Source organism: Tauraco erythrolophus, chromosome 3 (assembly GCF_009769465.1).
Source record: "Tauraco erythrolophus isolate bTauEry1 chromosome 3, bTauEry1.pri, whole genome shotgun sequence".
In the NCBI taxonomy this organism is placed as follows: domain Eukaryota; kingdom Metazoa; phylum Chordata; class Aves; order Musophagiformes; family Musophagidae; genus Tauraco; species Tauraco erythrolophus.
In genome coordinates this window covers 2,069,553-2,094,275 of record NC_141467.1, presented here as the reverse complement: position 1 = coordinate 2,094,275, position 24,723 = coordinate 2,069,553, and the positions used below count along the sequence as shown (strand labels likewise).

The 24,723-nt window shown below is 42.4% G+C and overlaps 2 protein-coding genes across 3 annotated transcripts in view; one reads left to right on the top strand and one right to left on the bottom strand.

Annotated features, from left to right (window-relative positions):
* The window catches only part of RELCH (RAB11 binding and LisH domain, coiled-coil and HEAT repeat containing), a 79,931-nt gene extending 62,531 nt beyond the window's left edge, over nucleotides 1-17,400 (bottom strand). The window contains exons 1-2 of one of the 2 annotated variants that reach the window (XM_086608408.1): nucleotides 16,905-17,400; nucleotides 2,894-2,983 (exon numbers count right to left, since the gene is read on the bottom strand). In XM_086608408.1, the coding sequence (XP_086464534.1) occupies nucleotides 2,894-2,983; nucleotides 16,905-17,400 (586 nt within the window). Of the gene's footprint in view, nucleotides 1-1,708; nucleotides 1,723-2,893; nucleotides 2,984-16,904 lie in introns of those variants that run through there. The other variant, XM_086608409.1, reaches the window with a different exon arrangement.
* Nucleotides 17,401-17,834: 434 nt separating this feature from the next.
* PIGN (phosphatidylinositol glycan anchor biosynthesis class N) overlaps nucleotides 17,835-24,723 on the top strand; it is a 104,126-nt gene continuing 97,237 nt past the window's right edge. The window contains exon 1 of the mRNA XM_086608958.1: nucleotides 17,835-17,847. The gene's annotated coding sequence lies outside the window, so the exon portion shown is untranslated. The remainder of the gene's footprint in view (nucleotides 17,848-24,723) is intronic.

The following is a 24,723-nucleotide window of genomic DNA, read 5'->3' as shown; positions in this document are numbered from 1 at the left end:
CACATCCTGACTGGCTTTTGTGACTTTCATATTTTCAGCCAAGCTGATGATAATATTATAGAAGAGACTCACTTGGCTTCCTTCTATCAGACCTTCCAAGCGACAAGTTCACATCAACTCTTCAAAATATGTTTGCTTCTAGGTCAAATTTTGATTCTAACAGCAGATGGAATGAAGGGGGCTAACAGATTTGAAATACTGAAATCTATTTCAAACAAGAGTCTAGTTATTTCCAGGAATTTTTGGACTGGTAAAATAAAAAAAAACATGGCAGCTTTGGATGGCATACATACCCGTTTTTTGATTTGGTGCTTTCTAACATTGCCATGGTATAAAAGTATTCATTGCTGGATATATAACTTCAGTTTTAAAGTTGTCTTGACTTGGGACCAGTTTCTTTAGGTGACTGACGTGTGTTTAATTCCTATCCTTCATTTGACATTTGATTAGGGAATTGATATGGAAATCACCAGTTCTGTTCAAACAGTAAAAAACAAAGATAACAGCACCAGAGAGGCATTTAGGAAAAGAAACTATTCAAACCTCACTCTGAGAACTATCAAAAGAAAAACATGACTATCAGATCATGGCCTCGAGCTTTTGCAACAGATTACAATTTTATCTGCTAAGCATCAAAGCTCTTCACTAAGAAGAAAGAATATGAGAAGAAATAAGCAGGATGGACTTCTAGTTATGTTTCAAAGTGCATTTGCAGCTAAGAACTACTTTAAAAGCAGAAGTTATAAGCCAGAGTTTGTTCAAAGAAGGAACCAGATATGAAAGTTTTGGAAATCTCTACTGACATAATTTTTTAATGTGCACATTAAATACTTATCAGTTTTCTTATCAGTTTTCTGAAGTTTACTAATTAGGTAGATGGTTTTAAACAGAATTGAGGCAAAAGACTTTAAGCAATTATAACTGAACAAGAATTTTAAGTAGAAATAGGATATTTTGGAAAACTTCAAGTCTTTACTAACATCCAGAAATAATATCTGGTCTTGCTTTGTTGAAGTTCTTATGTCATTTTTAACAACTCATGAAAAAGCCTCTTTAAAGGAACACAGAAATATAATGTAAATATCCTGCCATGTAATTTGCTTGTCTATTACACATGACAGTGGTCACTTTATATACTATAATCTTTAAAAAATCTTTATCTATTTTAGGATGTACTTAATTAAATTTAATATTTAATTTTAGGTTATACTCATTTCATACTGGAAGTAATCAATATTTTGTCATTAATGTTCCATCAGAAGATTAATCATTCTACCAGATGTCAATTCTGACTGGTCTTTACTTTTTATAAGCATCTCTAATCCAATTCAGTTACTAAAGACAGCTCCAAGCAAAAAATAAACTACCTCTCTTAGTAACACTATTGCCAATAAATATTGGCTAGAAACAGAAAAAAAAAAATCTATCAAGATGATGAAAAAATTAAAATATTTGGAATTTGCTTGTTTCTTCCTTGGATTCTAGGAAACAATTCAGAAATACTTGGGTTCCTTAAACACACTTTCTTTAGAAGATTAGCTGTGTATTGGGTTCCTTAAACACACTTTCTTTAGAAGATTAGCTGTGTATTTACAATTTTTCCCTCCTTGAAAAAGACAGTAATTAGATAGCAATAAGAATCTGCAAGTTTCCATATAAATCAAAGAGCAGTAAGAACCTATAGTTCCAGACCAGAGCACCAAAATACCTGAATCTGCTTTGTGTTCATGAATTTAATCCAGTCCTTCACGTCAGAAACACTGGCCCAGTAAGAAAAATGAGATTTTTCCCAACACTTTAGTTTCTTCTCTCCAGGTCAGTACTGGTTACCACTTCAGGCTGAGAGAGGAAATTTCAGAATCAAGATCTTTTACAGAACTATCTTTCACCAGCTTTTTCTTCGCTTAAGAACGTGACGGTATTTCTGCTGGGCTGAAGCGTGGTGGTTCAGAACAGGGACAACAGCGCAGAGCAGAGACGCAGCAGTGTGCATCATTTCAAGTTTCCTAAAGCTAAACTACGTGAGAAAAGGTCACAGCATGGGCAACCTTCATGTACTTCTGGTATTAAACAGTGCTGATTGACAAGAAGTAGAGTTCTGCAGCAGTTTCTAGAGAGCTTTTACGGGTTTCTCTACAGAAGCTATGAATAACTTAATATCTGAAAGAAAAAAGCCTGGATTAGAGAAACGTGGCTCACATGCAAAGGAGATTATAGTAATAATTTCAAGAGAAAAGCAGTCTCTGCCTTTGGTGAGATAATCATAAATCCCAAAATTAAAAATGCCACAGGCTCCAAAGTTCAGAACAACCGTAAGAAGCAAAAGGCCCTGTCACTTCTTTGAAAGTGTCTCACACAAAGAACTCAAATGGGAGAGAAGAAAAGCACTACAATTAAGATTTGCAGCAAGGAAGATTTATGGAACTGAGGAAATCTTCAATTTACTCTGGGTTTGGTAATGCTTGCTTGATCTACGCTTAAGCTGTATTTAAGAAATGGTGAGCTACAGATCTTGACATCAGAAAGCTATCACCCATGTAGTAGCCACAGGCTACTACATGGAATATTTTTGCATATGTTTCAGCTGAACAGTAGCAGTCAGCAGGTAACATCAAGATAGTGTTCTATTGTCAAAAACTGGGCACAATTTTCAAGTGCACTGCTTGTTTCCACCCTGGTGACATCTGGAATAATATAGAAGTACATCTGCCCAAATATTTTCAGTATTTATAGTAGAGGTGTCTGAAACATGATTATATCAACTGACTTAGTTAAACCACCACAGTGAAGTCTTGTCATCCTGAGGAATGTTCATTTTAATAGCCTGCTGCTAGAAACAAGTCAAATGGTAAAGTTAGCATTGTATGATTCCTAAATCATACCAAAAACTTACCTGCTACTCTTTCATCCGTTTCCCTATTGCCATCATCTGAGTATCTTGCAAAATCTAAGGAATCAAGAGTACTGATGCTTCCGGCACGATCTTGGGGTGGGAGAAGAAGGGAGGGAGGAGGAGAAAAAAAAAAAAAAAAAATCAGAAAAAATCCTGATGGGTTAACCGGCTTTGATAGAGAAAAGTCATAACATATTCTCTTTTCAGAAACTATAAATCAAAGGCTAAGTGTTCTGCAAGACTCAAATTGTACCGTGCTTTCTAAAAGTCTGTCTCTTAGCAGATCAATAACTAGGAGAAGGGTATGTCGGTAAATTGGAAAAAAATATAGCTGTTCAGTGAACAGACACGATAAGAAATTCACCCTTGCTCCCCAAAAGGTGGCATTTCTACCCTGTCCACGGCAGATGAGGAGCAGTGCAGTGGAGCATGTCCTCTTTTTCCTCTTTTCCACCAGGGACCTTGCTTGGACACACGGTGAGCATGCACAAGAAACCAGACACAAACTCTCCTGCGACAAGTTTCAAGCAGTTCTGTTCCCATTTGACAGAAACCTGCAACTGCCCCAAATCCGTTACTGCCTTCTCCCTTTTTTACTATTTTAAGTTAACACGACCAAATACTTTTCTACATATCTCCTGATCTAGCCATTAACTTCAGTATACACCCATTTAACAGAACATTCACCAAGAAATGCATTACCTAGCAAAATTAAAGAAATTTCATGCTATTGCAGATATAATATTCACACTCTAGAATTGTTAATAAAAAAATAAAGAAATTCAGTGACCAGCATAAAGTTTTGATCTGACTTTGACATTTTTCATTTCATAGAAAAAAAAAATCAAAGAAAATGCAATTTTGATAATTTCATGTCTGTTGAAGCACATTCTCCTTTTTATTAGAAAAACATGTGAAGAAATTACTCTGTGACAGAACCCAAAATAAATAGAACTCATGCCTAACACAATTGAACACGCAGAAATTATATTAAATAACTTAGTATCTTTCCCCTCCTTTTGAAATTAATTTCCATGTAGCCCTTCAGAAATAATTTTAATTACATTAGCGCTGTTGTCATATTAACAAAGACCAAATTCCATATGGCTGTCAAAAAGAACAGTAACTGTCAGTGAAAATAGAAGCAAGTTCATCACTTGTCAAATTCTGTCGTGACTAACATCACAGAAAGTATTTAAATCTCTCCCCTCAATTCTGCATTGTGTCAAAAAAAAAGAATCTATTAATGAGTTTCTTTTTTGAACGTTTAAGCCTAAAATGTCCCTTAAGGTCTTGTGATATCCTGCCTACATACAGGATTGAGACAGATTCAAGCACCTACACTCACTTGAAAAGCTCAAGAGAATACCAAATTTGCCAACTCCAGCCAAGTTACAGTACCAAAACTAAAGCATCTGGGAATCCCAATTCGTCTGTTTTAGGGATGTGAAATACAGGGTAGTATTCAGTTTATATTTAACCACAACTTTTTTTCCCCATGATTATGCTTTGTCATCCAGGCAATGAAACAGATTGTTGCCCCTTAACGAGTCTCTATTCAGTATTTCATTTTAAAACTCACTGTTGCAGGTTCTAGTCTTGTCTGCCGTATTTTTTCCAGACACTAATCCGTTAAATAACTCACTCTAGGCTGTTCAATAGTGCTTAGCAGCACAGCACAAACTCTTCTTTTTACGGCGTCTTTGCAGGACAGACCGTTGTTAAAACGAAGGAGATTTCATATATGAGGAACGACAGTCAGAGTGGTCAGGTTCAAATATCAACAGATTTTGCCTGCCCAGCATGCAAGTCTTCAGAGCTGACTTTTCAAAACACCTAATACGCTGTTCAGCAAGTACTGCTCCAATGTATTTCATTGGGAGCTGCATGATTATTTTTTGAAATAAAATTCAAGACTCGAGTTAAAGAAACCAAGATTCTGATGGAGATCTCAATGAAAAGCTGATGTTTAAGGGACCTGGCCTCAGATACAGCACCGCTATGGCAAATGCAGAAAGAAAACTGTTTCCTCCTGCAGTCTTGCCATGTTCACAGCTTGATTTTCTATTTCTCTTATGAAGTAAGCAACATCAGAGAAGCAATACTCAAATTTCAAGTCAAGTCAACCACATCATAATTATTGAAGCATTCAAAGCTGTAAGCGACAAAATCTTTTTTGTATGATTAATGACATGGTTTAGAGGTCAAGGCTCTCCTCCAACAACTGGCAAAACAAATCCAGCCATAAAACACCAATTTATTTGGCAAATCAGTCAGATGCTTCTTAAAAAAAACCAGTTGTCTAGAGAAAAGCATGGAGTAACCAAAGCCTGTATCAGGATATACACAACGGAAGCCACTTAAGATCATCCCAGCAGCTGTAAATCCAACAATTCACAATTCCCAGCCTGTGAATATCAGTTTTACAACCTTAATGGTCCTTTCTAAATAAACCCAAGAGTTTTTCTTATTTGAACACCCAGAAACTACCTTAAGCACCACATCTACAGGCACGGCAGCAATTTGCAGGGTTGAAACTCGTACATTCACCGTTTCAATTTCTCCTTATCACGATCACAGCAAACATCTGAGACTCTCTTTACATACAGGCTGGCACTATAAAGAGACACGAGTAGATGGGTTCAGATTGATTAAACCAAAGATGGGCTGAGAAGCACCAGCCTCATGGCCTGTTTTCCTGCTACCATCATTTCCCCTCTCCCAGTGCTGCTGACCCTCCTTCCCGTTACAAAAGTATTTGCCCCAGTTATCACCATCCCCCAAGCATGCTGTCATGACTAAACCAAGACAATCCGAGTGCTAGAAGTATTTATGTCCAGTATTCAATCTGAAGATGAGGATTAAAATGAAAACTGCCTTCACGTACCGCACTGGTGGAACCTGAATACAGCTATCCAAACAAATGCCGAGGGAAACGAAACCGCACTACAGACAACCGTATACACACGCAGGCTGAGCAGCATCTTCTCAACTGAGTGTCCTACTAGATGATCCATACTGCAGAACTCAAATGGAGTTGGGAAATCATAGCTTCTATAACACAACTCAAAACAAATTGTTAGCTTGAATCATACAATCATTGAATGGTTTGGGTTGGAAGGGACCTCAAAGATCATCCAGTTCCAACCCCCCTGCCATGGGCAGGGACACCCTCCACTACACCAGGTGGCTCAAAGCCTCATCCAACCTGGCCTTGAACACTTCCAGGGATGGGGCAGCCACAACTTCTCTGGGCAACCTGTTCCAGTGCCTCACTACCCTCTCAGTGAAAAATTTCTTCCTTAAATCTAATCTAAATCTCCCCTCTTTCAGTTTAAATCCATTGCCCCTTGTCCTATCACTACACGCCCTTGCAAAAAGTCCCTCTCCAGCTTTCCTGTAGGCTCCCTTTAAGTACTGGAAGGCTGCAATAAGATCACTCCGGAGCCTTCTCTTCTCCAGGCTGAACAGCCCCAACTCTCTCATAATGTAACAAGATTTCTGCTGCTGCTTTCTTAGAATCATAGAATTTCTAGGTTGGAAAAGACCTTAGAGATCATCCAGTCCAACCGTCCCTAATCCTGCATTAAACCATGTCCCTAAGCAGTTCATTCACCCTTTTCTTAAACACATCCAGGGATGGGGACTCAACCACCTCCCTGGGCAGCCTATTCCAGTGGCTGACAACCCTTTCAGAGAAGAAATTCTTTCTAACATCCAACCTGAACCTCCCCTGACTAAGCTTATACCCATTTCCTCTTGTCCTATCACCCATAACTAATGTAAAGACCCCTTCCCCCACTTCCCCACCATCCCTTCTCAAGTACTTTGAACTTTGCTGTAGGATACTGCCTTTGAAATATGTGATGTGGCTACAGAAGTGGCTCCTGCTGTTAAGGTAAGAGGCCACCAGTGCTGAAGCACTTCAGCTGAGACATCTCCTGACCAAACTGCCTCCACAGGCATCAATGAATCAAGCCCCAGCTATGGGGAAAGCCCAGTCAGACACTGCTGCACTGCCACAGCTCCCACTGAAGCAGGTGCTTCCAGCAGTGGGAAGGGAAGTGGTGGGACCTGTTCCCTCTGCCTTCAGCTCTGGTGCATCTACTTCTTTCTGCTACCCATCTGGAAAGATGGGCTTCCACCACAGCCAGGCTGGGTGACGTCCAGATGGCAACTCAACCTCCTTGTGCTCACCTTACAGAGCTTGTAGTACCACACTGCCTTCCCCTGCCTCGGCTACACCAAAGTCTCTGCCCCCAGGCACAGCTGCTGCAGAGTGGGCAAAGGGACCTGCCACTTCCATCGAATGCCACAGCAGCACTAGTGACCTGGATCTTGTGCCACTAGGACTAGGAGAGATGAATTTTGGAGCTGTTATTGCACAACATATTGAAGGAAGCTTCTGAAGGAACAGAGTCAAGTGCCACAAGAGAACTTAGTGGATTTAAATAAAGAGAGATTTCTGATAGAACCTACGACGGTATCAGCCATGGGATAACAGGTGAGAAGACAAAGCCAAATGAGACAGTTAACTGAAAATATCTCTGAGGAAGGTGAGGGCTGGCAAGTCTGCCAGATAGATCAACGGTAGAGTCACAGCACACATGTGCTGCCTGGCGGAAGACTGTCCCATCGCTTCACCTACCTAAAAAGTCATTGTGGGGGTAACTGGATCTGTTGCCTTGCTCCTCACCACTTTCTTTGCAAGCAGTCATCTGTGAAGGTTTATCTCCTAAGACTACCGCCATCCTCCCGAAAACTACGGTATAACATCTTATAATCTCAACTGGTTTGTTGAGTGGAAGTATTCCATGAGTGGAAGTATTTCAACTAAAGCATTCTAAAGAGAACTGCTTTCTGAACTAATGGGGGGGAAAGAAAAAAAAATTAAATAAAATCAACATTTTTAAGAAACAACATATATTTTTCACTTTATTTTTTTTTAATAAAAAATAAAAATCTTAGATTTGAGTTATTTGACAAAGAATAATCAAAGCAGAATCTTGCAGGGGGAAATCGCTGAAAAGGAGAAGTATGCTTTGGCCGAGTTCCACGTCTTTTCTAGAAAAAAAAAATAAATCCATGTGACACAGCAGTGGGATGCCATTTTACTGGCACGATATGCGCATTCTTACCAACAATCTTCTGCGCATGGATGTTATATTTATTTCTCTAGCATTCTGAAGTAAAACACTTTCCTTTTTAATCAGCCATTCCTTTTTGCTAAAAGCTTTCCTAGTAAATAATGAAAAAATAATTGCTGCCAGTTTAATGTTTCAGAAACGGTGAAGCAACGTAACAAGAACAGTTTTGACAAGCTGGTATAAACAACTCCAGAAAGCAAATCATGGACTCACGGACTGGTTTGGGTTGGAAGGGACCACTATATAATACTGCACATATGCTATATGGAACAAGAGAGTGCCACAGGTGCACAGAAAACACGTGAAATAGGCTCAGGTCTTTCATCGCTCACACTAGTGACGTGTCAGGAGATAGATGGGTTCAGCAGAGCAGAGGCTGTGTAAAGCTCGTCTCTTACTTCTACCTCTGGAAAAGGTTTAACAAAATCCAAAAACTAAGATCCATGTCTGACACTCAAAGCTAAGAAGTTTTTTAATTCATTTGTTGGAAAAATGCAACAGCTTTAATTTCTCATTTGTGAAGTTAAAACTCAAGTTCATCACCACATTTTGCTTATTAACTTATACAACCTTTTAAAATATTGCTTCATTCCAGAAGAAAGGAATTTTAATTCCTTTCTTATTCCCAGAACTGTCACTTGTATGACATGCAGATTTCTGCTGACAGCTTTCATTCCCTAGGCATATTCAGCCTTCAATGAAAGCTGACTAAAACTATCTAAGGAGGAAAATGTAAAAAAAATATCAAAACAAAGTGATACATTTCCTCCCACTGACACACCTAATACAAAAGAGGTTAAGTTTCATCAACGCTGATGGTAAAACCAGTTTGTTTTTACCAGCTTACCTAAAGGGACACCCAAGAGGGATCATATTAGCCACAGTTTCACAGTACACGAATTAAGCAGAAATATGTTATTAAATAATCTTTACACGAGCATAACATTGTAAATCAGCTAAAAACATAGCCAAACCAAGTGATGCTACTTCTTTATAGTAAGGCTCAAGAAAAAAAATGTTTAAAGTGTGCTTGAGCTGCTAGAGCTTCCCAAAACAAACAAAAAAAATAGCTAAGGGAGAAGCATGGCACAGAGGTACTTCTTCCACTTCAAGACCACAGAAATCAGAAAGCATCAACAGCATCAAGTTAACTCCACGTGCTCAATGGTGCAGCACTGCATTTCCCAAAGTGTATCAATTAACTTGCATCACAAGAATTTTTCCATTCTCTGCAGTAACCCAGCTTTCTGTTATATTCTCTGACATCAAGTAAAATTATATCTGTCCAGTCCTTTATGGCTATCTCTGCTAAGGAACTCCTTAAACTGTACAGATGCTCTTCCCAGTGGTGCCCAGTAACAGGACCAGAAGGTACAGGCACAAATTGAAACACAGGAGGTTCCCTCTGAACGTCAGGAGACACTTTTTCACTGTGAAGGTGACCAAGCACTGACACAGATTGCCCACAGAGGCTGTGGAATCTCCATCCATGGAGATATTTTAAAACTCTCTGGACATGGTCATGGGCAGCCAGCTGTAGGTGGCCCTGCTTGAGCAGAGGGATTGGACCAGATGATCTCCAGGGCTTCCTTCCCACCTCAACCATGCTGGGATTCTGTGATTATTTTTGCCATGATAGCTTCTTTTTTTTTTGTCAAATGACAAAACAGCTGATAGCTCTCTCTCCCTTCCAACACCAAACCAAGAGGAAAATCACTTGTTATATAAATAAGAGTTTTTCAATAAGAGCATTTCCTTCAATTCAGCAGCAAAGTAATCAGCTGCATCACCATCATGCAGCATTATATTGCAGGAAGGGAAGTCGTACATGGCCTCTCCCCTATGGTGCACCAGGGGAAAGAGTTCCGTATTTCTCAAAGGCTTTTTCACCTTGGTCAGTCTTTTAAAAAAAAATCTCTACAAAAATTTAACTTTGTGTCCAACAAACTCAGTACACTCTGTGTCATGTCTCAGGCATGTGCATCATAAATAAAAATACAAGGCCTACAAGCTTTACTGAATCACCCAAAGTTTCAGCCTATGCTAAAGAAGAATTCAACTCAGTTTCTCAAATCTGCATCTTTACAACACACTAGAAAACCAAATACAAGTAATACACTGAAAATACAGAATTTTGACCACACAACAGTGTAAGGTTTTATGACTTATCTTCGCATACTGATGGGAAAGAGACTTCTGATGCTATGTTTTAAATAGCTCCATACATATAAAAACAACCTAACTCAGAATTTGTAACAAATCTTAGTTTCATTTCAAAGTATGAGAACTTTCAGGAAAAAAAAAATTTTTCATATTTTCATTAATTCTGAGCTTACAGAACATGGAAGTCCAGTATTTACAAATTTTAAATTAACAGAGATGACGGACTGTGCACACAGCTCAGCTTCCAACACAGCTGATATCAATCCCTATACTTGAGCATGACTTGCTTCCAATATTAGACAAATCTTTTGATATCAGGCAATGAATCTCATATACAGTTTCCAGCAAGTACACTCAGCTCAACAGAATTTACAAGTCACATCTTCAGTCAAGAAAAAGATAATTCTCAGAAGATGTTATATTCTCTTGATATATGGAACTTAAATCACGTATAGGGGAGTTTAAAGAAGCTTCCAGTGGTTGGTTCTGAAATGAAAAGCTGTAGCTAATCTTATTGCTGTTTCCCTTCTTCTCCTCACCACTGCCCCCTCCCCAAACTCTCCTTTCCATAACAGCGAAACTGTTGGAAACATGTGCTGCTCCAGCACAAAGCCTGCTCGCTTTGCTGAAGCTTTCAACCAAGGCACGGTTAAATCCACATATCACTGAATGACCTACAGCGCCTACATAGAGAGGTTCAGGTCTGCCTTCCCCAACGCAGAAAAATAACAGTAACTCTGCCATAGGGACAGAACAGAAAGTGAGGACTAAAGCAACTAAATTCCCTATGGCACAGCTGTAAACACCCTAAGAGAGCAAGAACACACAAGTAAGTTACTACAAGGTAAAACATAACATGGACATAGTGATAACTTGATGTTTGCCTGCCTAGTACTAGTGGCTACTAGTCTGTCCTTGGCTCACCAATGTCACGCTTCTCTCGTGCTACTGTGTCTTGTTATTTCTTGGTGTAGTTACGCCCTTACGGGACTAACCTGTCTTCCGAACTATCCACCATAACATCCGAAATAATCCCAGCACAGATATCAGCCAAAGGTTAAACTATCCACTCGTCCATCAGAAACAGCTTCCACCAGACCTGTTTTCACTCATGTGACAACTTCAACAGCTGCAGAAGTTTGAAACTACAAAGCTCTTAAGCTACCAAGTGCATCTCACAGAAGACTTTTCAGAAATAGCAGTATTGGTAAAACAGAGGAGGGTTTAAAGCAGTCACAGCTGAAGAAAGTTCAGCTGGCTTCCCAATCAGTAAAGCCAACTTCAGAGCACTAAAAAACATCTTCTGTTTCATTCAGGCATTCCTGTTTTCTGGCACATCTGCAGGGAACTCAGGTCCCCTTTCCTTCAGCATTACACACAAACCTCTTACTCTTCACATTGCTCCTGGTAGTTCTTTTAAAGAGAACATTCAGTTACTCCCATCTGCCAACACAGCAGCTTTGATCACCTGTTTATCTGCACCTTCCCATCCTGTCCTTACTAATAGGAGCACCTTTCCCAAATCAAGTAGTAAACCCACTGTCCTGCCCACAAGTCGTCATTCCAACTCACAGCATCTGGACAGGCAGCCAAGACCATGTGGTTTTGCTTACTTTCATAAAGTAGCAAACAAAACACTTGAGCTGACAACAACAAAACCCCTAACAAATCATAGAATGGCATAGGCTGGAAGGACCTCAGAGATCATCTAAACCAACCTCCCTGTCATGGGCAGGGACGTCTCTCAACTAGACCAGGCTACTCAAGGCTCCATCCAACCTGGCCTTGAACACCTCCAGGGAGGGAGCATCTACAACTTCTCTGGGCAATTTATTCCAAAGTGTCACCACCCTTGTACTGAAGAATTTCTTGCTAAAATCTAATTTAAATCTGTTCTCCTTCAACTTAAACCCATTTCCCCTTGTCCTATCCGTGGACACTCTTCTAAAAAGTCCCTCCCCAGCCTTCCTGTAGGTTCCCTTCAGGTATTGGAAGGCAGTTATTAGGTCCCCCCGAAGTCTTCTCTTTTCAAGGCTGAACAATCCCAGCTCCCTCAACCTGTCCCCGTAGTAGAGGTGCTCCAGCCCCCAGATCATCTTTGTGGCCCTCCTCTGAAAACGCTCCAACAAATCTATGTCTCTCTTATGGTGGGGACACCAGAACTGGACGCAGTAATTGAGGTGGGGTCTCACAAGAGCAGAGTAAAGGGGGAGAATCACCTCTCTTAACCTGCTGACCACGCTTCTCTTGATAGATCCCAGGATGTGGTTGGCCTTCTGAAGAACTAGTCATTAGAACAAGGGAAGCTATTTGCCGTCTTCCCAACTTCCCATCTTATTTAGACCACCACTGAAGCTGAGTGGTAATAAACTGTTTCGCAGCAGCCCTGTTCTGCTACACATTCACAGAAACCAAAAATCTGGTGGAACGCTGCCCATGACAAGGGCCTGCACATGGTAACAGTTCTCAGTTCTGAGTTACAGACATTGTGACCAAGACGCCCCTTTCTCACAACAGCAGCGTCAACACGCTCTTCCCACAGGGCTTCTCCCAGTAGCACCCATCTGGATTTCAAAGGCTACAAGCAAAAAAAAACAGATACTGCACAATACCTGAAACAAACAAACAAAAAAATCCCACATCATAAACAAAGGCAGTAGTTTACTACGAAGAAGCAGCAATATTTTATATCTTGGTACTTGCATGAAACTAATCTGTAACTGACAAAGTCCTCAGAAAGTTACAAACAACTTGATCTTGGGAATAACTAGAAACAAATAATCTCCTGAAAAACATAAATATAATATAAGCGTTCTAAACCCTTCTCAATGATTTTCATTAAAGCTGCTTATAATTTTGAGAATGTTGAGGTTTTGTAACCATAAAGACAAAATAAACGGTAAGGCTGAAGCTAGTTCTAACAGCATAAGCTGCGTCCCTTCAGGAAAGTGTGTTTGCCAAACGCAGTGATCTAAGGACATCACACCAATCACATTAAAAAAAAAAGTTTCTTCACCCACTCACATCAGTCACATGAAAAAAAAAGTTTATGGTCACATGTATATATGGGAAAACATCTGAGATTCGGGCAAAGGGACAAGATGTTTAAACCACAGTTTTATTTCTAAATTTCAAGTGTCTCAATTTGCACTGTACTTGCTTATGCAAAGATGACAGGGAAGGAGACGCAAATTTAAATTTAATACACGGTTGCTGACCAAAGCCTTGTAAAAGATCTGGAATACTGTATCAAGGAGGGACTTCCAAACCATTTCCATCAGAAAAGGGATACTAAAACGGCCCAGCAGATGCGGAGACACTGCTATTGAAAGCAACAGAGGAGGCTGTCAGAGAAGTTTGGGAGGATCTAGCAGATACCAGACACAAAGGATGATGGCACACAAGTGCTGTGCATCTAAAGGAACAGCATTGACTGTCACAAAGTGAATTTGCTTCAAACTACAAGAGCAAAGCTGCTAGACACAACATACATTTCCGTATTTTTCATTAAAATGTCTTAATCTCTGATCGCAGCCATGACATTGCTGTTGCTGGAAAATGGAAGGGTGTTTTTGCAAAAAAAACTGAAATCCTAGTCATCTGACTGTCATTTGCTTTTGTAACCAAGTGCTCTGAAGCACAGTTCAAAGATAAAGCAGCTTCTAAGTCACTAGCTGACCACATGATGCTGGTTGTTTAAATCCTACCACGCTTCATGAAAACCTCTTTATAGCAGCCTATAAAGAGAAAGATAAGGAAAACCAAAACAAATTCCAGCATGCACTCACGTTTCAGGTTACCTAAAAGATCCTGGGGAAGTGCCAATGAGCACTGAAATTCTCCCATTCCATACAGGAACGCACAGTATGAAGCTTTCCATTGCGCCAAGGAAACCCTCGGGAGGCATTCCACACATACTTCACGTTCCATAAGAATTGCCAGTCTCACTTTTTCTGCATCCACTCAAATTATCAAACCCCTCAGCGTACAACCGGAGAAACTCATCCAACTTGGAGGCAGGGAGGAGCAGGCGCAAAGCCAGCGCTGAGAACAAATTCTGACTTCAGGTATCTACAGCAATATTTTTTTTCATCTGGCCATATTAAGGATTTTTTTTCACTGAGGCACAAAATGTAAGTGACCTTGAAATGACAATCATGCCAAACTCTATGTTCTACCTCAACAGTTTCCATGAAAAAAACTATTGGCTTATTCTCCAATACCTTTTGCATGTTGAGGCGAGAGAAGGCTCCTCTGCTGCTCTCACACATTCTCCCCCAGTTTCCACGCAAGGATCCACGGCCGCAGGCACAACAGATCGGAGCGCTCGACAGAACCGAACTTTTCCACTAACTTAGGGAACTATTCAGACTTACTGCTGGATGTGACCTGGGGGTTAGTCCTCTCAAATCCAGTAATACCAAATGCTTGAGAAGAAAGTGAAAAGAACTCTTGCAAAGCCCATATAATTTTCAGTCCATCAGCCTTCTGCAATCTATTTTTTAACATTCAGAATTGGCTTAAATTCAGAGGCATGAGCCCATCTGCTCTCGTTGACACTAACCAGAACCAGGCTGACCAGCCCTGACACAATCATGAGCTCAACACTAAACTCCACAAAGTCTGACGGTGCTAAGTTCGAAAATCTACTTCAGCTATACAAAAATGTTTTTTCCATTGTTCTGAATCTGTCCTCTCTCAACATCACTCAGCACGAACTACCTTTTGAATCCTTGTTGAGACAAAAAAAAAATCCTGTGAAAAGCCACTCTAACCTGTTGTATATAACAGATTTCAAGACACTTAACCTTTAACCTGAAGTCTTGCATGAAGTTTACTTTTAGCACAACTCGGTACTACTAAACTGCTCCAAAATAAGTTTTTCTTAAACTGCTCCAAAATATGTTTTTCTTAAACTGCTCCAAAATATGTTTTTCTTAAACTGCTCCAAAATAAGTTTTTCTTAAACTGCTCCAAAATATGTTTTTCTTAAACTGCTCCAAAATAAGTTTTTCTTAAACTGCTCCAAAATAAGTTTTTCTTAAACTGCTCCAAAATAAGTTTTTCTTAAACTGCTCCAAAATAAGTTTTAGTCTCCCTCCTCTGCCTCCCTCCTGCTTTTTTCACAGTGATATCCCATCACCATCTATCATTCAGCAGGCCAGCACAATAATCATTACGATATTCTCACATAAGTACACAGAATTCCAAGAGGTCATTTTTTTGTGTGCATGACACCACAGTTACACAGGTTGATGTTTTTCCAATCCTACTGGAGTACATACATTATCATTAACTGGAAACAATCTATCCTGCTCACAAAGAACAGAGAATGTTTAATCCATCGGATGAATTGACTGGAATCCCCAAGGAAGCTGCTTTTAATGAAACAGAAATTTATGCCAGTTCCAAGCCTTGAAGCATGAGTTTCTCCAGCGTCCACCAATCTTATGAAGACCACACTGCAGCTCTCAGTTGGACAAAGCCCAGTATGAAACTTTAAGTATTCATAAACAAGGGAACAAGAATATAAACAATACAGCATGAATTAAAAAAAATCCATACCATTAAATAAAGATATCAAAAAGCAATAACAATTTCCAAGTTTAGACATCTCCTATTATCCTACCCATCCAGATACTATTAGCTATTTCCAAATTTTAAGCCTAACTGCATGTCTTTGCAACACTAGAACCTTTTGGTTTAAAGCACACAGAAGTATAGGACCCTTTACAAAATACCTCTGGGTGTCTTAGAATGCACATATGCATATATAAGTCCTTCACCTGCCTGCTAACCTCAACCCCTTTAATTTCAACACCATCCCATACATTCGTCACATCCTCAAAAGCCAGGTGGCTGGGTAGCTTCTCTCTCTCAAAGTCACTTCCAAAAGCCACGATGTTTTTAGAATGCTGCGTTTCTTGCCAGTAACACTGGTAAGACACACAGTAATTTTACTCCAAGCTTTCCACTCCACTACTACAACTCAAAAGCTTTTAAGGCCAGCTACATGATGATTTTCCAAATATCTGCACCACGTTTTCTCCCCAAACCTACACTAACCTAGTACATTTCCTGCTCCCCAACCTCAAATCCCAAAAGGGTTAGCCAAAAACTGCAGGCACTTGCTAAACATGTCAGCATTAGTTATAGGACACATTGGACTTGTTGTGCACACCTGGGAAACTCAGACCTATCCCTGGATGACTTAGCCGTTCCAGTGCATCAGCAGAAACAACCCGCTGGCTCCTGACACCCCATTTTTGCTAGTTTTCACACTTCAAACATATCAGCTACGCACTACCACTCAATTCCTTCTCCTAGCAGCACATGACTTGACAGCACGCACTAAAAAAGGTACAAGAAACCCTAACACAGCTAAAAATTAAGGCTGGAATTCCCACCCCTCGCTTTTCTTCCCCGTTTGGCACACGCGTGACCTTCACGGGAAGGCTGAGGCCGGACAAGGTACATGAATGGGAACAGGGTCCCACCGGGCCGGGCGCCCCATCCTCTCGGCCCCGGCTGCCCCGCTCCTGCAGCCTCCCCCCGCGCCGCAAGCAGCTTACAGAGAACAAGGAGCGATGCGGAACGCCTTCCCCGGCCGCCCAGCTTCCCCACCGCCACGGGCCGTCCCCTGCCCAGCGCCCCGCTCCCGCGCCGGCCGCCGCCCCCGTCCCCTCTCCGGGGTCACTTACTGAGCTGCCCGGAGCCGGGCTCCCTGCCGCCTGCTCCCCCGAACACGCTGCCGCCCAGGGCCCCCCCGGCGGGCGGCGTGCCGCTCTGCCGCTCGAAGTTGCCCGGGTTGGAGAAGAAATCCCGGAGCCGAGGCAGCTCCCGGCCGCTCTCCAGCAGCTCCGTGTGCAGCTCCAGCGCCGTCAGCAGGAACTGGTCCCGCAGAAGCTGCGCCGCTATCGCGTCCATCGACAGCCGCGGCGGCTCCCCCGCACCAGGGGGACCGGCACCGCCCGCCCCCGCGCCGCCGCCGGCATCGCCCGGTGCGGCCGCACGCAAACCCGGCAGCTCCTCCGGGCTCCCCGCGGCCGCCTGCTGCCGCCGCGGGTACGCCGGCCCGCCCGGCTCGGTGCTGCTGCTGCTGCCGCCGCCGCCGCCAGGCCTGGGCTCCTCGGGCTCGTCCTCCTCGGAGTCGCTGAGGAAGGGGTTCACGCTGCTGCCCCCGCCCGCCGCCGCCATCTTACAGCCCGACACGGCACGGCAGAGCCGCTGCCGAGGCGCTACCTCGGCAAAGCCCACACGGAACCGCCGCCACAGCCGCTCCTGGCGGCGCCGCGGCCGCTGCCAGCCCCCCTCGCGGCTGCGGGCGCTGCCGCCGGCGGCAACGGCGACTCCAGCCCCCGCCGCCTTCCTCCTCCTCGGCCACCTCCCACCGGCCTCGCTACCGCTTCCGGAGCGCACCTCTCGCGAGAGTTCCCTCGGCCAACCACAAGCCGCGCCGCGACCCCCTCCTAGGCCCTCCCCCTCCGGGGTTTGGCCACGCCTCCTTCGCGCGAGGGAGAAGGCGGTGCCTGGCGGCGGGGCGGGGCTCGCGCGTGACGCCCGGCTGGGGGCGGGGCCAGCGAGCGGGATAGGCCGGGCGGAAGCGGAAGCGGAAGCTGCCGGGGCTCGCGGCGGGGGAGAGGAGTGAGTGCTGGCGCGTGCGCAGTGAGCGCGTCGCGGGGTGGGAGCGCGGCCGGGGCCGGGGGTCGGTTCCTGGTTCCCGTTCCCGGTTCCTGCGGCGGGAGGACGGGGGTCCGAGCCCACCACGACCCCCGGAGAGCTTTGGGTGGTCTGGGGCGCGCCCGTTGGCCGCCCGGCCTGCGGCAGAAGGGCGTTGCTGGAGCGCCGGGTCAGCGCCCGGCCCAGGCCCTGGGACACCCGCCGGGCGGCCCGCTGCGTGTGGGGTTGCCCGGGGAAGGCAGCTCCCGGGGGGGCCCCCGGGCCGGGTGGGAGCTGTGGGGGGTCAGCCCCGCGCCCTCGGCGGGCGTGAGCCATCGGCCGGCGGCAGGTGTGGCTGATGGGCCTGAGGGGAGGGCGGGCGGCAACAGGTCGTGTCGGGAAGTGTGATGCTGTCAGTCGTCAAGCGGTGACGCAAAGGTGTTGAGTTGGGTGTTTCCTGGTAGGAAACTCAAAATGTTGTCAGGATGTAGTAAAAGGTAGTGTGTGCCGCGGAAGGGAGGTCAGCTCGCTGGAAACCATACCGAGCAGGGTCTGGTTTCTGTTGTTCTTTGAAAGTCACGTCCTGTTCGTGCTCCACTGGCAAGAGCTCTGTTTAGGTAGAGCCAATTCACTGGGAGTTGCTTTATTGGGAGCAAAAATTGTGCAGAAGCCTCAATAATAAAATAGTGGCATGTTTTGTAGTGATACTGAGATGTTGCAGAGTGTTCAGAAGTGGCTGAAGAGCGAGAGGGACTTTTTCCAAGGGCATGTAGTGATGGGACACGGGGCAATGGCTTTAAACTGAAAGAGGGGAGATTTAGATTAGATCTAAGGAAGAAATTTTTCACTCTGAGGGTGGTGAGGCACTGGAACAGGTTGCCCAGAGAAGCTGTAGATGCCCCATCCCTGGAAGTGTTCAAGGCCAGGTTGGATGAGGCTTTGGGCAACCTGGTGTAGTGGAGGGTGTCCCTGCCCATGGCAGGGGGGTTGGAACTGGATGATCTTTGAGGTCCCTTCCAACCCAAACCATTCTGTGATTCTATGACTCTTCTGCAAATCACTTAAAATTCTCAATCAAGACTTGTACATACAATCTTTAAAATTCACTGGGCTTTGCCAGTATTACTAGATCTAGAAGCAATTCTGAGTACCACGACTGCTAACTCTTCCACTCATATTATGTTAGTATGCCATAAAAGAATGGCATTTTCCTTTTCTTTTTAAAAGTTGCATAGATTTTGGTGAACAATGTAGTCAATTTTGCATTCTGTCACATAATAAACTTTAAATCTTTTTACTGACTTACTGTTTTATGTTGTCCCTGTTATACAAAAGGAGAGTCAGTAGTAGAACGTGAACTGGTTGTAGCATAAAATGGTGGTATATGTTGCAGATGCTTGAAGATTCAGCTCAGATCACAATAAAAACAAGAATAAAAATACTATTGCTGCTCGGGTGGAATTAGGAATCCTTAAAGAAATCTTGTGCTTTTGCTTTCATTTCTGGAGAGTTAAAGCATGTCCAGTATGAACTTAGCAAGGTATGCTGGTGTTCTGCTGCATCCCTTAAAATGGAGGGGAAAAACTAACTGGTGTCCTGCAGCAGCCTCTAACACTTAACTGGTGTCCTGCAGCAGCCTCTAACACTTAACTGGTGTCCTGCAGCAGCCTCTAACACTTAACTGGTGTCCTGCAGCAGCCTCTAACACTTAACTGGTGTCCTGCAGCAGCCTCTGGTGGCGATCTGCAACGTTCACTTGTGACTTGAGGCTGTTTCAAACCAGTTCCAACATTAAATTCTGCCTTTTTTTGGAGAGACTCGTTTCTGCCGCCTGGTGTGCGCTGTTACAGTAAGAATGAACGTTTTTCGCTCTCCCTCACCTAAAATAATGCAAAAGTTCCTCTATTTCAGTGCTTCAAAAGAGGTTTGTTTGGGTTTATGAAACTGAAATATTTACGGGCGTCGGCTCAGTTGATCCAAAATAATTCATAGATGGCTGAGATAAAGTTAACACAGCTGAAAAGTGTATTCCAAAGGTGAGAACCATAGGCAGAAAAACAGGGTTTAACAGTATGCTTAAAACCAGTTTCTTAGGGTACACCAAAGGGGTTTTGTTGGGAAAGACTTGAGAAGAAAAGCTGGTAAGGGAAGTGTAGCACCTTGGAGGATGTGCGAGGCAGAAGAAGATGCACGAGTCTGGAGATCAAGTGTTCTATAGGTCTACTTGAGGAGACGGCTATGGATTATTTTTTTTCATAATTTATTCAGTAGTCATTCTGAGAGAGGCAGATTGTTCAGCAAGCTGCTTTGTCTCTTACTGGGGTTAATTTCCTTCTAATTTTTTTTTTTTTGGTTATTTCCTTCTAAGTTTTAGAGGACTTGAGTTCTGTGTCGGAAGAACAGCATACCGAAATACTTCTTGGAAAGCTTGAGTTCTAAAAACACATCTGTCAGGCTCAGTATCTGAAATACAAGAGAAAAAAGATCTTCAGAGATTTTTGCAAGTGGTGGTATCTAAATAACTTTTTTGGTCTATTCTATGCATGTTTTTCATGAACTTTTAAACTTATCGTTCTTGGGATGGAAAATAAGTGGCAAAACGTCATTCCTTGCTTGCACTGTGTTGGTTTTGATAGGGGTGTTCAATCTTGAGCTAATGCTCTGAAGTTTAATGCGCTGTTTGGTGGGATCATGGATGTGTGAAGTGTGCTTTCTTCTTCTGGTGCAGTGTCAACCCCTCTCACAGTGAGTGAACACACAGTTTAACTCAAACTGTAAGGTTGCGGTTTTTTTTGTTTCAGCTGCTACAGATAAGGCTAATTTAATTAAAAAAAAAAATCAGTTGGGTCTGTATTGGGTTTTCCCTGTGCTAAATACTTGCAATCTGTTAATTAATTTGTCTGAGTGATTCCTACAGTGAACTAGGACAGCTTTTTTTCATCTGATTGGAGTCCCAATCAAGGCACAGGGAACAAACTAATGGAGGAAAAACTGAAGCAAATCTGATTTCTGCTTCAAAATGATGCAGATCTGTGAGTTCTGCTAATTCTTGCTTAAGACTTCTTTTAAAAACTGAATTACCTGAAGAATCTTTGTCTGTGTATGTTTATTTAAGACTAACATTTGCCCCCTTTTCAAAAGAAACTTCACAGAAGTTACGATTTTTATGTTTATTTTCAGACCTTAAAAAAAAAAAAATTGAGTTTCAGTGCCTTGTAACCTCTCTAACCTCAAAAATATTTTGATGTTCTGCAAGAGCTAAATACTGCAGATGTTGAGACTCACAATGTTGGTAGTTTGTGCTTGAAGACCTCTGCTGTTTCTCTGAAATTCTCTCTGCTGCTTCCAGTTGAAGGGCATGGGTTTTGGTGAGGAGAGCTTACACCAGTAGGTCATAGTTACTTGTGTATTAAGTGCAGACGGAGCTCTACCCAGAGGAACCCACCTTAGGAAGTGTTTGCTACAATGGATGTGGTGGAGGAGTTTCCTCTTGGAAAGGACCAGAAACATCAGCTGATCTGTGTTCTCAAAGATGCAACGCAAGGTTTCGGGCTGCAAGTCCAAGGAGGAATGTCCAAATGAGTTCTTATTCACAGGGGACAAATTAACTTAACGTGGTTTAAAAAAAAAATGCTTCCAAAAGGGTGGGAACATACAAAGTGATTATTTGACTTACGTGTTCCTTTTATCGGGAGTATTATGGTATGCTCAGAAGGTTGTCTTGTCGTCCTTTTTTTTTCTTCAAGCTGAAGTTATTGGCGACTTGGCATTCAGAGGCTTATGTGCAAGATTCAACAGGTGTGGCTTGTTACTATTGGACATAATTCTTGTTTATTTGGAATGATTGATATCAAGAAGATAATCTGACTTAATAAAAGACAAGCAACTTCTGCCAGCTCTTTTTTTAAACCTTCCTTATTCATACTAGCTTCTATTGATCTACTATTTATATACTTCAGGCACTGTTTGTTTTTTTTTGTCAAAGAGTGTTTTCTTCTCTGTGTATATACATTTGCAAGCTGCTTTTGCAAAGCTCCATGCAGCTGAAAATTTTCCTTTTTTCTTCCTTTTCCCTTTGTGGTCTATGTTAATATTTGTTACATGACTTTAAAGAGTTTGTTCCTTGTCCCCGTTACTGCTAAAGGGAAGAACTGTGCTGCTTGTATCGATGCGTGCGCTTTATTGCGTAATTTTATTGCAAATCTCTTTAAAAATGTCTCGGGGGGCCTTCAATGGTGGTTTGTCAGGGGGGGCTCTCATGAGGCAGCAGGACTGCTGTGGCAAATTGTATTCCACATGCTTCCACTTGTCCCTAGTCTAGTCTAGCAGACGTGGAAGTTGGTGGGATGGGTTCTGTTAGGCACTCTCAGGCTGATGTTCTTTCCCCAAAAGTATCCCATGAAACTTCTAATGTGAAAAATCTGTGTACAAGATCTCCAAACAGGGCAAGAGAAAATGACGACAGAAATAAAATCCTTATTTTTTTGCAAGAATAGACAAATATGAGTAATGCAAGACATTCTTGGCAGCCCGAAAAGAATTCGACAATCCATATTGAAATGCAAATAGATGTTAAGCTGTAGGAAGGCTTACTGACAGTATTGCTGAATGACTCAGAAGTCAAGAAATACCCAAGAGGATTTGCAAATACTCCTGGAAACAGGCATAGGCCCCCCTAATCAGGGCTTTTGTGGGTAATCAGTGGTAACCCCCACTCAGGGATTTTTTGTTGTTGGGTTTTACTTTTTCTAAGTTCTGAATTTCTAGCTGCCTGCATACTGAGCAGATGTAGTGCTGAATTTCTACTCTTTGTTTTTTCTCCCCTTGGCTAATGAGTGTTACCAAAGGGTGATGCTCTCATTTTCTCTTTCACATCTCCAAGCAGTCATCGTTGCTTGAAGAAGTACCTGTGTTCTCTTTGTCACTGCTGTCCTGTTGTCAGTGTTGTTCTTAAGTATTTTGGTGCCTGGGAGACTTGTGGATGCAATTTCCAATGTTTACAGGATAATTTGGAGAAAATTGTGTGGGCTGACATTGGCTTAACTGATTTGCAGTATGTTCAAGTCTTAGGACACTTGACATTTTATTGGCGTCTTGCAGGCCATATTCAAATTTCTCCTTGAAAAGTTTTGGCAAAAGAGACTTTTCTAGGCAGGCAGAGTAATTTTGATTATCAAGTGATGTTAAAAAGAAAATCAAATATTCTTTGAGCTGTTTGCCTCAGGTTTGGATGTGCTTTACTGAACCGCATTTAAAATTTAAAACAGATGTCATTTGTTATTATAATCCCTAAAATGCTCAGTGAAGATGTTGAACATAAAATAATTTTAAACAGATGGTTTGAATTACAAAAGCCACATCAGTGCAAGAGCAAGTGGAAATACTGTAGTTGCAGTTTCATTGTCTCGTAGAGAATGCTATGCCTCAGTAGAGAAAGAAAATGAAATTTTGGAAAGGAGGAAAAGGGACTTTATCATTATCCCACTTCTGTTTGTATTATGATTATATGATGAAGTCAAGATGAGGATTTTGGGCTTCTTATGTTTAAGTAGTGTGTAAAGATGTGAGAGAAAGTTACTCTGTGGCTGGCTGGTGAGTCTCTGTATAAATGAATTTCTGCAGTCAATAGGTGTATGTGCTGTGACAGCAGGAATGACTTGTTTGTATTTCTTGACTGTTATAACTCTTTAAAAATCTAAATTAGTAAAAGAATAGATGGTACTCGGGACTGCTAGTACCATCTTAGATGATGTTTGACTGCCAGTATCATGCAAATACTGTCAGACAGACCACACAACTTCCACTTTACTCCCCTACCCTATGCAAAAGTATCGTTTTTTTATATATGGACAAATCGTACAGTCACCACTTTGACAGTTTAAATTATGAAATACACAACACTGTTCGGTTGAAAAATGTAGTAGTCAGCCAAAAGCATAGCAGACATTCTGTCTGTTTCTTTTTTCTTTAAAAGATACTTACCAGGGCCATTGATGCTTATTGAAAATGCATTTCCAATGGATTTTCTTCATCTTAACCAACAGACTTGACAGTGTTAGTGAAGCATGGTCCCTCTAAAAGAAATGAGTCATGTATCTTGAGCTCCTGTCTTGACACTTTATTATCCTTAAAAAAATATTCCTGCCAACAGAGCATATTCCATGTAGTATTTTGTGTATGTTTTATTGCATATTTGAAGAAAGGAAAATATAAAAGGGAAATGTTACATTTATCATTAAGAACTATATTGTAATGCAGTACCAGTATGGTTTTCTTTGCCTTATAAATAATGCTGAAAGATTATAATAACTTCAGGTGTAGATTATTTGGGAAAACGAAGGCTGCATTTGATTATGTCAGTCTTCCCATTAAGCTCAGAGGGACCTGGTCCAGCCTGGGGCTGTGATGTAGCTTCTGTGGCATGAGTCAAAAAAAAGGAGGAAAAAAACAAAAACCAAACCCAACAAAGTCTTGTCAGTAAGTTATAGATCAACTTGAAAAGAGGGAAAAGCTCACGTGAAATCAACTGTCTGCTGCTTGGCTCTGACTGTTGGGCTCGGGTGGCTGGTTGCAGCTGTCCTGCTCCCCTGCCATTGTCACAGCCTGGGTGTTTTGGTCCTCACACTGCCATGGCTGGTGCTGGGGAACACGCACCTCATGGCAGGATTATTTTGGTTTGTTGGTTTCGGTAGGCACGAGTACAGAGAAAGAGAGGGTCTCTCCAACGGATCTTTCACCAGCCAGGAGCTGAACTTTGGGGAAAAAAACAAACCAACAAAAAAAAAATCCCACAAAAAAACCCACAACAAAACCCCCAAAACCAACAACAAAAAAAACACTCCTACCCCCAAAAAACCACAC